Below are 14,696 nucleotides of genomic sequence, written 5' to 3'. Positions count from 1 at the left end.
CTTCCTTTGCTCCTCCCTGCATGCCCGTGACCTTGTCACTTCCTTTGCTCCTCCCTGCATGCCAGTGGTGCTTTGGCTTCCTGTTCTTTCAGGCCCAGAGATTTTACTTCCAGTTGCTTTTTTCAGTGCACTATGATTGGTGCTTTCTTTAACATGATGGCATGAGTCACCAGATCACAGGGTTTTAGTAAGCTTTGGGGAGCATCAAGTCTGGAACTCCCTTTTTTTTTTTCCTCTAAAGTCCTTACACGGGGTTGGGACCCTGCTTCAGGTTAGCAGCAGAAAGGTTGTGACAGTGTGAGAGCCTGAAGAACACTAATGTGCTCACTCTTTCCTGCAGGATCCTACCCAGAGATCGCACCCAGTGACGCTCCCACAGCAGCACAGGTAGATGGGGCTGACCTGGCCTCTCCCATGTCTCCTCGAACTAGCAAAAGCCGCATGTCCATGAAGCTGCGTCGGTCCTCTGGCTCAGCCAATAAATCCTAAGGAGACAGGCAGCCTGGCAGCTCAGCAGCAGTGTTAACTCTTCCAGGCCTTGTGTTCGCCATGCTCCTTCCTGTGCATTTATTTGAGAAAACACTGGACTTAAAATAATTTTCAACTTACTATTTTAAATTTGGACTACTTATTTAATTCAGTTTTTTTCCACACTGCAAGCTGCCGTATTTTGAGGGTTGAGTTTTATTCCATACTTCACGTTCCTAGATAATCATGTCTAAGTAGTGTTACCTTCAAGTTCATGATGAATGTTGAGCCAAAATATGATTGGACAGATAGTCTCGTGTTATTTATTGTGCCTCATTACAACTTTATGATTCAATAAACACATAGTTTGTACTATTTTTTTGGCGGTGCTGGGGATGGAAGCCAGCACCCAAGCATGCTAGGCAAGCACACTGTGCTTCACAGCCCAGCCCTACAAACTCAAAGTAACGGAAGCATCCGTGACACAGAGCAGAGCTGCACATCTGCTTGTTACGTCGACTGCACGCAGACTGTGTTACAACAGACACACTCTTAACGACCATGCAGCAGCTCAGAGTCCAACTGAAATTACACTGGGTGACATTTTCTTCCCAAGTCATGATGACATAACATACTCAATAACCAGGAAAATCACCACTGAACTTTGATTTCTGTTTGGCTTCCAAACAACTTTGTTCTGCTTTTTTAGGTGGCATCACTGTTAAATGCTATTTCTGTTTTAAGGCTGTGGTCCTTTATTATTGACCAGTTTATCCTGGTATGTCTGTGTACTTTCTTAAGTACCAAAAAAGAAGGTGATGGAGAAAAGGGTGTAAAACTTTTTTTTTTGCTCAAATTATGTGTATTGTTAAAAAGCAATGGGAACATGACCCGCAAGTCTAAGTTAAATATAATATTTTAGTACTAAAATGGCTGCAGGTGCAAGTTGGTATGCACCCCCTACCCCCAGAAGTATTTCCTGTAGAAAATAAGCGGCCTCCTTTGTTTAACATGGGCATCTCCTAAGGAAATGTAGCATGATTGATACCAACTGCATGTGTAAATATGTCATCCTGACAAACCACAGAGTATAAATTATGTATCATTCATGTAGTGTCTACAGATTTGTAATGGGACAAAAAGATGACATGGTATTTAATAAAACAAAAATATTCTTCACACTTCCTCTCTGGGATTGTATTCTGCTGTGTGTATTTTCAGACACTGGGAGCTGTGACATAGTTCTGTGGTATCTTAGCTCATCAGGAAAAGTAAGGAATGTGTTCTCGACAACAGGAGCTTCTCAGGCCTCCCACCACCACTCAGAGCACTCGCTACAGACCAAAGTCAATGTGGCCAGCTCGTGGCGTTTGACTTTCTACACTTTCCGTGTTTTTAAATATATTTTCAGGAATAGAACTTTCTACCAAATTTTTCTAAGCAAATATTTAGAGTTCCTGTGTACTTTTTTTATGAAATTTGATGCTTATAAATAAAAACAATCAAATGGGTAAAGGCAGACTGTAGGAATAAATTATATATAGAGAGTTTTCCTGCGGCCAACAGGAAGCCTTTTTCAGAGGAAAAATCAAATTTAACTCCTTACATATCTCTGTTGGATTGATAACTGGTAACAAGATGGAGAGAAAATGCTGACTTGAAACAGGGAAACTAATTAGCACCACTTATTTAGTTCCTGTCATTGCCAGGTAACACTATTGAGTAGACAAAAAAAAAACAAAAAAAAACAACTTGTCCTATCTCTTGTCTGTCGTGTTCTCTGGAGAGTGTTTTACAGAGTTAAAAACAAAAGTCCGGGGCTGGGGATTTAGCTCAGTGGTAGAGCGCTTACCTAGGAAGCGCAAGGCCCTGGGTTCGGTCCCCAGCTCCGAAAAAAAAGAACCAAAAAAAAAAAAAAAACAAAACAAAAACAAAAAAAACAAAAGTCCATATTCTCTTCCCTGGTGCTGCCGCAGTCTGCAACTAGACTTCAAAGGAGGAATCCCTTCCAGCACCATTATGTTCATTTGGGAGATACAGTATCTCCTCCTTTTGTGTTCCTTCAGAATAGGTCCCTAAGAATTTAAAGGAAAATCCTGGGGAGGTAAGAAATGTGTCTTTTAAAGTACTCTGTATTCAACCATCTCTTAAGACAGTAAACAGACAGTCTACATTACATTTATTTGGCAGAACCATTCTTACAAATCTTATTTGTCAAAGAGCACTCTGCCAGTGTCCCAGACTCTGGCTATTGAGGGAATAGTTACAGAATACACATTGAATATGATTTGCAAAAAGAAATTGAAAAGTTGCTCCTGAAAAGAAAAATATAAAATATTGAGTGAATTGCCATTCAGTTCATGGTGGATAGCAGGTGTTAATGTCTCCCTCACATCGAACAGTTTATGATGTAATATGCAGAAGATTTACAGCATACATAATTTAAACGAAATCTTGTTATAAAACATTCACACTGTAGGGATGAGTATTGTATTTTTTTAAAGTTAAGTAAAGAAAAATTTTAAGGAGCTCCTCCTAATGCAGCACATAGAATAGCACATTTCAGAGGGCACAGCAACTCCTCATTAAGCAACACTTTCTCTGCTCCAAAGCCTGATTGAAAAGAAGGGACTAACATTCAAATGAGAAAAGAGTTCCAGGGACATCACACCAGACAGCAGCATCCTCAAATTTCCTGTCCATTTACGCGGGTCTGCGTCTTCCTTCCCTTCAGTCACATAGCTTGATTCACAGAATATACAAGGCGAAAAAAGAAAAAAAAAATCTGACCCTATTGAGACAGAAACGACGTAAGTGTCTGTGCTGGCAAAAGAAAAACTATTGGTGACTACCAATTTAGGTAGAACCTTGTGTGGACAGACTTGCAGGCGTTCGCTGCGATTTTCCATAGGAATTACAAACCCTAGCGGGATCCATTGGGGTCTCCAGCGTTTTAAGGAAAGGGAAATCCTATTTTAGTGGAAATGAGTACTTGAAGCTGTGAGCGTTGACCGTGAATTTTTATGCCAGATACATACCTGCTCTACAGAGGGGGTTTTACATCTTGCTGCCCTCTCCTCGGGCAGATCATGACTGAAAGAATTTTAAGAGGGAAGGCATGGGAAGGAAACTGGAAATTGCAAGATGAAGAAAGCCCCACAGGAGTTCCCCCGTATTGTTTTCTCCAAGCCATTCTCGAAATTTCAACAGGCCTTGGTCCTCAACAGCCAGGCCTCAGTGGCATCTGCAGCAGCAGCACTTGCCGACTTTCTGAGGGGTGGCACTTATTGATGTGCCGGGTCAAGCCGGGGGAGCTAAAAAAAGTGGAGGGGCAGTACTTGCAGGAGAAAATCTGCTGAGCGCTACCCTCGGATGCTCCTCCGGGGCCCGCTTCCGTAGGTGCCCCGACCAAGGCGGGCAGTAGCAGCTCCTCTCGGACAGCGTGCCATAGCCGGTGCTTCTCTCGGATATCCGCAGACGGGAAGTGCGCCCCGCAAAGCGGGCACGCAAAGGTGAGTGGGGCCGTGCGCTCCGAGCCAAAACCCGGGGTTGTTGCACGGGCCGAGCCGGTCTCATGGGTGCCTAGGTGCTTGCGCAGATAGGCTTGGCGACGGAACTTTTTGTGACAATACGGGCACACGAAGACCTCCGATGTCGCTCCTGTGCTGGCACCGCTCGGCCTGGGCCCGTGGCGCCCTAGAATCACCTCGGAGTAGGGAGCCTGGGGTCGCGCGGCCTCCGGGTGCACTAGAGCCTGTAGGCCCGGGAGCGCGGCGCTGTCCCGGTGCTGACCGTCCCCGGAGCTGTCCCGAGCCTGAGGGTGCTGATCTTCGGTTCGCGGCAGGCAGCCGTTCTCCTTGCCAGCCGCCAGGGAAGGGTCCGGAGGGGTCAGCGGCGCGTGGGGAGGTTTACTCGCGGTGCAGGCGGGCGTGGGACGTGGCTTGTGCCAGCGGCGGTGGGAGGCGAGGTTCGCAGGACAGCTGAAGACCTTGTCGCACTCGGGACAGCGGTACTCGACGCGCACGATGCGGGAGCAGCGGTGCTGAGCCAGCGCGAAGGGGTCCGCGTACTGCTGCTTGCACAGCTGGCAGATGAACTCCCCCAGCGGTGTGCGGACGCCGCCCAGAGCCCGTGCTGGCGCCCCGGGCTCCTCCTCTTTGATCTTCAGACCCAGCACCGGGGACGTTGTCACCTCATCTGCGAAGCTCAGCCGCCTCACAGCCTTAGGTTTCCTGACGGCTGCGGGCGCTGAGGGGCAGCCTGGGGCACCCTTACCGCGGCGCTGGAGGCCATGCGGGGCGGGAACGGAGACGGGGACGGGGACTGGGACGGATACAGGGACCCGTGGTGGCACCAACTGTTCGCCCGAGGTCGCGGCCGCGGGCGCCGCGGAGCAGAAGGCGGTGGCGCTGGGAAAGGACTCCGCGGAGACCGGCGAGCGCAGGCAGCGCTCCAGGAACGCGCGGCGCAGCTCGGGGCCCGCCGGCCTCGCGGGGCTGGGTCCCGGGCCGTCGCCGCCTCCCGCGCCCCACTCGGTGCTGTCCTGCGGAGGTGCGAGGCAGGGGGACCCCAACAGCCCTGGATCGGGCTCCTCCGGCGAGGGTGGCGCCGCGAGGGGACCCGGAGGTGGGAAAAGCGGTTCGGCCGGGCGCGTGCGGTAGAAGCTGCCCGAGCGTTTAGTTCGCTTCACGAGGAATCCCCTCGGCATGATGGTTCGGGTGCCGGGGCAAGCCCCGGAGCTAGGCGGGCCAGACCGAGCCGGGCATGCGGCCGCCCGCTTTATAGCTGAGACGCCGGGCCCGGTCGGGCCGGGCCCCTCGGCCTGCGCCGGCCAATCAGGAGTAGGAGCGGGTCCTGGGGCGGGGCCTCCGACCGGCCGGGCGCCCCGACAGAGACGTGGGAAGACGAGCGGGCACGAAGGAGCTTGAGGCGCACAGCACAGCCTCCGGGGACCACGCGCTGGGGAGCCAGAAGCCACCAGCCTGCCACTCGCCGGGAGCCGACAGGGCCCACGCCTGGACGTCGCGCTGAAAGGCTCGGCTGCCTCAGGAGGACAGTGAAGGGACGGCCACCGCGAAGGGCGGGAATCCGCGCGGGAACGGGTTAACGTCCCTCTGCCAGTAGTGAGCTGATGAGAAGCTGCGAGCGAACTGCAGGGCGGCTAAATCCACCGCCCTGTGCCTACACTTGACGGCGGGAGCACGTCTGCCATCCAGTATCGATCGGGACTGCGCGCTTCTGTGATACTATGAGAATTCATCTGGGGAGAAGAGCTCTCGGCTCCGCAGATCGTGCGTGCTGGCAAACCTCTGGAGCTCAGGACGCCGCACGGTTCGGGCGCCGAGCTCTTGGCTGATAAGTGCCCCCCCCTCCCTTGGGGAAGAAGAGTAGGGAGGGGAAGGGATCTAATTTTCGACTGTCCTCACATAAAGTGGTTTCTCTGTTCACACTTTCCACTTAAGCTACCCAGAGACATGACTTAATGCCTAACCGGCCTGTTTAGCATGGAGGAGACTGAGTGAGAAATGCTGCTGGAATGGGCATCACATCTGCTTCCCTGTACGTGACAAGAGACACTGCAAAAGATGTGCAGGAGACCAACTCAACAGATTGTCTTCTGTCCCCTGGCCACCAGCAGGGCACTTTGTTGTCGTAGTTAAGAACCTGGAAAGATTTGTACGTTTGTGATACTAACTGAACGGTAAAATAATTAGCCAGTATTCGGCAGAGGTACCACGTCAGCTTGTGACAAAACCTATGCAAACCTATGTGAGAAGAGGAAAGGAAAAGAACGGTGCTCGATAAGCAGAACTGAAAGAAAACTCAGTTAAAGTGAAATGCAGGCTACGAGTCCCACCATCAGTGAAGTAATTTTACATGGAGGACAGTATTTAAGGAAAGGGACATAAAGTCTAATTATTTATCTCTAATTATGTATCAGGTTGTGTTTAAGCACACACACACACACACACACACACACCTAAAAACAAGTGTCACAAAATAATACTTAACCAAATATGCCAGATTCTCTAGTTTTCTGCTCACTCCCGCTGTACTTTAAGAACTGGATTTAGCCCCACAGTTATGATGATGCTTTCCGTTAAACAGCATGTGTTGTGTGCAGTGTTTTACAATCAAAATTCCTATCCCAAATCATTAAAACGCTAAGGTGCTGAGAAGGTTGATAAACTCAGTTTCCTGAGCTGGTCATTTCTGACCTGCCAGGTCCCTGGGGCCTGACTTCTCAAATTGATCCCAGTCCTCTTCCACTCTTTCTTATTGTGACCCAGAAAGGCATGTGACATGGGACAGAGCTGTAAGGATTCTACTACTTTAAGCTAACCCTTTGCCCAGGGGCTTTTCCTTGAAGCAAAGAATCTTGGCACGTTTTCCACCAGATCCAGGACTGCTCCCCCCACCCCTTTCAATAACAACCTTCCTGTAAAACAATAAAATGGAGTTCATCTGGATTTTTTTTTCAATTCTTAATTTACAACTTTCTAGGAAATATTGATAAAGAGAACTCTTTGCCACAATATTATTGGTGAGTGTGAGTAAGCTGAGATACACTGAGGAAATGATCTCTACTGAAGACAATGAGCGGCCATCAGCATCAGATGTAACTCAGAGTGCATGACACTAGGCATCAGCCCCAGGGCGTGGAGGTGCTTGTGTACTGCGGAGCTCAGTTATGAAAGAATCAAATGCATGCGGTGCAGGAAGGAAACGGTGTGGAACTGTTGTGATGTTCATCTTCTTAGTAAAAATTTCAATAGTCTTTGCTGGTTGGAGTTTTAGATCTTCTAGGAACCCTGCAAAGAGTATACATGGCTCTGGTGATCAGGAAAAAAAAGACTGCATCACACACACAAAAGGCTAAGATTGAATGTGACAGCTTTCCCTAGGATAGCCCAACATCAAACCGAGATTTGTGTTGGTTATGAACGTTCTCCTGATCTCTGCCAGGTAGACCTGGCCCTTCCAGCTGAAAGTTGGTCCTTCAGCTGAAAAATAGAAAGACTTTAAAATATTGGTAACAGCTAGGACTCGGTGCATACCTCCCATGGGTGATCCTAAAAGATTCTTCACGGTGCCAGCAATCCTTTCTGTTCTCTCACTAATACACAAAGACAGGAGGATGAGGCCTAGGGAGTCGTGATAGTGGGGATGCCTTCCCTCTCTGCTCCCTTACACTTTGGCAAATAATCATGAGTGCTGAATCATCTCCCAAGATCTAATTCTCTAGTTGTGGGGTAAGATTGATTTCAATTTGGAAAATTTGAAGGACGACATGACAATAGAAAGACTACTGGGGATCATGGAGGAAACGAGAGGGTGTGAGCCGAATACCCACACTCTGTCTGGATAGTTTCATTAGTCTGACACAAACTAGAGTCGCCTAGTATCTTAGTTAAGGCTGTGAGGAGACACCACGACCGAGGCAACTCTTATAAAGGACAACATTTAATTGGGGCTGGCTTACAGGTTCAGAGGTTCAGGCCATTATCATCAGAGTAGGAAGCATGGCAGTGTCCAGGCAGACATGATGCTGGAGACGTTGCTGGGAACTCTGCGTCTTGATCTGCAGGCAGCAGAAGGGGACTGTGTTCTACACTGGGCAGAACTTGAGCATAGGAGACCTCAAAGCCCCATAGTGACCCACTTCCTCCAGCAAGGCCACACCTACTCCAGCAAGGCCACACCTACTCCAGCAAGGCCACACCTACTCCAACAAAGCCACACCTCCTAATAATGCCACTCCCCACGGGGTCACATCTATTCAAATCACCACATCAGGAAAGAGGAAACTGTTTTTATGTAGGCCTATGGACATCTCTGAGTCATTTGTTGATTAATGATGGATGTAGGAGCACCCCAGGCTGCCCTGGGTAGTGCCCCTCCTAGGAAGGGGGGCCTGAGCCGTGTAAGAAAGTAAACTGACCAAGCCGAAGGGACCAAGCCACTAAGAAGCATTCTTCTATGCCATCTGCTTTAGTTTCTGCCTCCAGGTCCCTGCTTCCCTTCATGGTGCTCTATAACCTGTAAGATTAAATAAACCACTTTCTCCCCAGATTTCATTTGTCTATGGTATTTATCAAAGCAACGGAAAGCAAATTAGGACACACTATATATGTCCATGGAAATGTCATCATGAAACTCATTTTTTGTACAAGTAATATACCATCGTCATGGGGAAATGGCTTTCAAAACTTGGTTTAAAAAAAATGGAAGAAAGAAAATCCCTCTTGCCCTGAAATCATAGTAAATATGAGAGGGACTCAGTAGCTTCTCTACTTTTTAACCCCTTGACTGTCTGGGGGGTTCACCTTTGAATTTTTGTCAGTAACAGCTTTATTTCTTCTGTTTCCTGCCCCATCGCTTCTGCCTACAAATGTCCTGTAACAACTGACATCATTTGTCAGTATTAGAAGCCATGGATCTCAGGAACTTGAAAGTCAGCCACCCCCAGAGTCTGAAAGTGAACTACTGATATCTTTCCTAAACTTAATCCTGCCTAGGTTTTCTCATTTTAACAAATGGCACCTACACCAAACCCCAAATTCCTTTAGCTCAGGCTACCCCCATACTCAGTCCATTAGCAATTCTTGTCACTTCTACTTTCAAACCGGCTCCTGACTCTGAATCCTTCCAGACTCCATCAAGTCTGCCTCCACCACTCTCCCATGTGCTCTTCTTAGCAGCAAAAGGAACCCAACTGTCTTACTCCTTTGCTCAGAAACATCAGGTGACTCCCACATTTAGAGTAAAATCCAAAGACATCAATTCACTTACAAATGTATCTGACATATATGTAACTAGTTGGTTGGTTCCTGATTGGTTGTTCCTGGTTGGCTGGTTCCTGGTTGGTTGTTCCTGGTTGGTTGTTCTTAGTTGGTTGTTCCTGGTTGGTTGGCTGGTTGGTTGGCTGGTTGGTTTCCCTCGATGCTGGGAATTTACCAGGGACTATCACATGCTATACAAATACTTTAACACTGCGCCAAGCCCCTAGTCCCACATTTCCAACCCCACTACTCCTCTTTCCTTCTGTTCCGTCCACACTGGTCAGTCTTCTTAGTTTCCTCAGATGTGACAAGTACTCTTCCACCTTAAAGATTGTTTTCCTCTGCTAGATCAGTGGTTCTCAACCCTTCTAATGCTTTACTACAGTTCCTCACGTTGTGGTGACCCACAGCCATAAAGTTATTTTAGTTACTACTTCATAATTGTAGTTTTGCTTGTTATGAATCAGGATGCAAATACCACTGTTTTCTGATGGTCTTAGAGGATTTCCATGAACCCTTAAGACCTCTAAAGAGTCACAGTCCACAAGGTGAGAACCACTATGCTAGATGTTCATGTCTTGTTCCTCAACTTGATCCAGGTCTATACTCAAAGAATGCTACGTCATGTCTTTCCTGATAGCCCTAGCCAAGCTAGTGATTCTCTGAGCTGAAGAGATGGTGTGCATGTGTGTGCATGTGTATGGGAGTTGTACGTGTGTGTGAAGGTCAGAGGTTGACATCAGGTGTCTTCCTAGGTTGCTTTTTGCCTTATTCCTGAAGCAGTCTCTGACTGGGTCCAGAGCTTCCCAGCTCGGCTAGTCTGGCTAGCCATCTTGCTCCTGAGATCCTGTCTCTGCTTCCAGAGAGCTGGGATTACAGGCAGGCCACCACCCAGCCACCTAGCTTTTACATGTGCTGGTGATTCCAACTCTGATCCGCACACTTCTGTGGCAAGTGTGTGGTGCTCTGAGCAACCCCCGAGCCCCCAGCAGCTATTCTTTTAATTTAGTATACTAAGAAATGGGTTTTATAGCAACATTTTCATGCAGATATATTATTACGCTCCATGTTTATTCTGCCACACCCTCCTCATCCCCTAACTCCTCTCGCTGCCCTGCTTCCATTGCACAAATGTTCATTTGAGAAGGTAAGTCTGAAGGCTGTGTTGGAGCAAGGCTGTGGGCTGAGGAGACAATGTGAGATGTGGAAAGGAAGAGACACTGTGAGGCAAGTAGCCCAAGCCAGAAAATGCTACAGTACATGATAAAAGATAATGTGAGTTTAATCATTGAAATGCTAGATACCGTTTAAATAATTGACAACTGTGTAATTAGGCTTCTCTGAGTGCTCTCCCTGTGTTAAGCAGTAAAATAGATGCACACATGCTAAAAACTTGAGAGTGGAGAGAAAGTACCACATGGTGTCCCTTGGGCACGAACGACTGACAGCCTTCTGAAATTGGGTTTCATTTACAAAGCTACAAGTCATGAGGACGGTGAGCTTGAACTCTGAGGAAAAGCATTTCCAGTGGCATATCATGCAGGAGAGGCATTTCAGTTGCCAGTGAGAAGAGTGCACGCTGGGTCAATTCCTCTGCCATCCTCACAGTCCAGAACACAGTCCTCCCTCCCAAGACAGCTCCACACTTACTGTGTGCCCAGCGTGCACATCACAGACACTTAAGCCTTTGTGAGCGTCATATAGAGACTGCTCACAAATATCATTAGAGTCTTCTGTAAGCACACTTCCCTCCTACCTTCCAGTCTCAAAGGAATAAGTACTTTCTGAAATGGATTCCCTGCACAAAGGAAAAACTCCAAATGCAGGTTTGAATCCTTCACTGCCATTTACTGGAAGACTTAAAGCGTGTTTTTCTTTGACTCTCAATTAGGTGTAGCAATGTGTAGAATATAGAATGTGAATTCAATAAGATGAACTAGAATCCTCTGCTGTGTTGACTCTCATACTCACACTTGTCTTGAGAATTCAAGTCTCCATCCGTAAGTTCACCTGGGGGGGAGATGATCCAGCCCACTCTTTGTTATACAAATAATACGTGTGCGCTTTTTCCAAACAAGTGTCTTAGACTGCTATGAAAGCATTGTCTGGCTGGAGGAATAGTCAGTCTTTATCTGCATATGTATATTAGACTTAATATCCAGTACATGTGCTTAAAAAGAATATGCATTTTCCAACTGAACATGCCAAGACTAGATATGTGCATCTATATGCTCCCCCCTCCACGTGGCAAGTACAAGTTTTCTCTTTGTTCTCTCAACTTCTACTGCATATAAGCTTGACCACCACAGCTTCAAGATTCATAGTAATTAAAGCCACACCTCTTTAGCTAACGACCTTTCCCGACTATCAAGACTCATTAGCTGCAGGAAGGTTTTCTGTCATAAAGTTCATGGTTGGTTGGTTGGTTGGTTGGTTGGTTTTGGTTAGTTGGTTGGTTTTGGTTGGTTGGTTTTGGTTAGTTGGTTGGTTTTGGTTGGTTGGTTTTGGTTGGTTGGTTGGTTGGTTGGTTGGTTGGTTTTGGTTAGTTGGTTGGTTTTGGTTAGTTGGTTGGTTTTGGTTGGTTGGTTTTGGTTGGTAGGTTCGTTGGTTGGTTTTGGTTTTGGTTGGTTGGTTGGTTTTGGTTAGTTGGTTGGTTTTGGTTAGTTGGTTGGTTTTGGTTGGTTGGTTTTGGTTGGTAGGTTGGTTGGTTGGTTTTGGTTTTGGTTTTGGTTGGTTGGTTTTGGTTTTGGTTGGTTGGTTTTGGTTGGTTGATTTTGGTTGGTTGGTTGGGAGCCATGTCACCTTTTGGTTGTCTCCAAGGTATATATTTTCATTTTTCACCTTTGTCATTATGTCTTCAATGAGTCCTACTAATAGCATTAGCTAATGTATTAGCTAATGGTGGTTTTAATGTAACTGAATGTTCAGTCCCTTTCCTGAGCCTAATTGCTATTATATTTGAAATGAAATCTGCCATCTCTCCTAAAGCCTTTGCATTTGATCAATTACATTTCTTTTTCTCTCCTCTTTTGTTCCTTGTTAAGAGTGGTGTCTGCACAGCCAGAATACGGCAAATACATAGGTGAATGCCAGCAGCAAACCACTGAACTGAGAACGGGACCCCCGTTGAAGGAATCAGAGAAAGGACTGAAAGAGCTGAAGGGGCTTGAGACCCTATATGAACAACAATGCCAAGCAACCAGAGCTTCCAGGGACTAAGCCACTACCTAAAGACTATACATGGACTGACCCTGGACTCTGACCTCATAGGTAGCAATGAATATCCTAGTAAGATCACCAGTGGAAGGGGGAAGCCCTGGGTCCTGCCAAGACTGAACCCCCAGTGAACGGGATTGTTGGGGAGAGGGTGGTAATGAGGGGAGGATGGGGAGGGGAACACCCATATAGAAGGGTGGGAAGAGTTAGGGTTGGCCTGGAAATGGAGAAAGGAAATAGCATTTGAAATGTAAATAAGAAATACCCAATTTAATAAAGATGGAAAAAATTATCAAAATCCAGATACTTAGGAATGAACACATTTAAGGAGGCAAAGAATTGCACACTGAAAACCATAATGGATTGGCTGAAAGAAACTTTAAAAGACAGCAGTAGAGAACTTACTATCACTAAGATGACTACTCACAGTGATTGTCAGAGTCGCTGTCACTACTATCAAAGTCAACATTTCCTTTTTTTATTTTTGTCTTGATGATGGCTGTCTGTCAGGCCTGAGGTGACATATTACTCTAGCTTTTGTTTTCATTTCTCGGAAGATAAGCAATGTTTATCATATCACTATTAGCCCATAGGTTGCCTGACCTTTTTACATTATCTATTGGTTAGTAAATACAACCCTTCCCAGTTGGAAACCTTTACCCTGTTGATGAAAATGCAAATGATGCATCTGTTATGGAGTTTTCTAAAACAATAAAAAACCAAAAGAAGAATAAAAAAGAGTGGTGTCTGGTTCTTATACATGGCATCAGAGCCTCTTAACTAGTTTAAACCCTACATTTATGTTACTTTCTTGTTTTTGGAACTATGTAACGCTTTAATCAAGCAAAATTCATCTTTAACAATAAAAGGACAACAGACACCTAAATCACCTACTCTTTCTCAACTCATGTTTCTGTAGCTGTGTGCTTTAATGTTGTGTTTTAAAAGTCTACAACATGAACTGAGGACATGGCTCAGTGGATACAAACTGGCTGTTCTTGCAGAGTTCCTGGGTTCAGTTCCCAGCACCCACATCAGATAGCTCACTGCCTAGAACCCACTCCAGGACAGCCAATAACTCTGGCTTCCGTGGGCACCTGTACTTGCGTGCACACAGACATATAAATAAAAATAATAAAAATTGTTGGGGGCCAGCTTTGTGTGCTGTGTATTCGGATGCTGATTCCTGTCCCCCGACATCTGATGGGACATAGTCATTGCCAAGTATCTCCTGCCTCAACGATGTGAAAAAGATTTCCCATCACCTCTGATTGGCTAATAAAGTGCCAGTCGACCAATCGTTGGGCAGGAGAGAATAAGGCAGGATTCTGGTCCCAGTGAGGGGATTCTGGTAGAGACCAGAGAGAAGGGTATTCTCCATGAAGTCTTCATGATGAGAAGACAGATGCAGCAGGAACATCTATGGCGAGACAAGAGGGCAGGCAATGCTGCGTGGCTAGGAAGTAACTGGGAAGTGGGCCAGGCTAGCATAGACAGGCTAGCCTAGCAGAGTATCTGCCAGCTGTTAGTGCTTGTTAATAAAAATGCCAGGTCTCCAGGTCTTCACTGGGTAACAAAGAGGACAGAGAAAAACCCCTAGAATTACATTTACAAAAAAAAATGAATCTTTAAAGCAAAAAGCACAAGGTCCCTCTCAGCTATACATCAAGTTCAAGGCCAGCTTTGGACTATCTCAAAAACAAGTTTATTTACATATATATATTTACATATGTGTACATCAACAGCAGTAAATTTGAACTTTTTATTTAACAATCAGCTATTACATTATTTGTTTTTTGTTTCATAATTTATGAGAGTCCGTTCTCTCCCCCTACCATGTAGATCCCCTGATCAAGCTGACCCACTGAGTCAACTCACTGACCCTGAAGTGCCTTATTTTATCTATGATAAATTTTGTTTTCTTTTTTAATTTATCATTTTATTAGTTTACATTTCAAATGTTCTTCCCGGTCTCCCCTCCACAACCCTCTCCCTACTTCATCCCCTCCTCTTTGTCTCTAAGAGGGTGCTCTCCCCGCCACCTACCCACTCCCACCTCACCCCTCTAACATCCCCCTTCTCTGGCCTCCAAAGGACCAAGCAGCTCCCCTCCCACTAATGCCAGATGAGGCAGACCTCTGCTACATATGTAGTGGGAGCCATGGACCTGCCCATGTATTTTCTTTTGTTGGTGGCTTAGCCCCTGGAAGCTCTGAGGAGTTCAGTTAG

At 46.5% G+C, this 14,696-nt stretch overlaps 2 protein-coding genes across 2 annotated transcripts in view; one reads left to right on the top strand and one right to left on the bottom strand.

Moving 5' to 3' along the window:
• Ralgapa1 (Ral GTPase activating protein catalytic subunit alpha 1) overlaps positions 1–1,653 on the top strand; it is a 274,127-nt gene extending 272,474 nt beyond the window's left edge. The window contains 1 exon segment of the mRNA NM_020083.4: positions 341–1,653. The gene's annotated coding sequence lies outside the window, so the exon portion shown is untranslated.
• Positions 1,654–2,631: 978 nt separating this feature from the next.
• Positions 2,632–5,222, bottom strand: Insm2 (INSM transcriptional repressor 2). The gene is given in 1 exon segment (NM_001398789.1): positions 2,632–5,222. A coding segment is annotated over 1 exon segment (1,488 nt). The 5' UTR covers positions 5,177–5,222; the 3' UTR covers positions 2,632–3,688.
• Between the last annotated feature and the right edge of the window lie 9,474 nt (positions 5,223–14,696).

The sequence above is a fragment of the Rattus norvegicus genome, chromosome 6 (assembly GCF_021556685.1).
Source record: "Rattus norvegicus strain SHRSP/BbbUtx chromosome 6, alternate assembly SHRSP_T2T, whole genome shotgun sequence".
NCBI classification, from domain to species: Eukaryota; Metazoa; Chordata; class Mammalia; order Rodentia; family Muridae; genus Rattus; species Rattus norvegicus.
The sequence above is the reverse complement of the archived record's forward strand: the minus strand, read 5'-3'. Positions and strand labels throughout refer to the sequence as shown.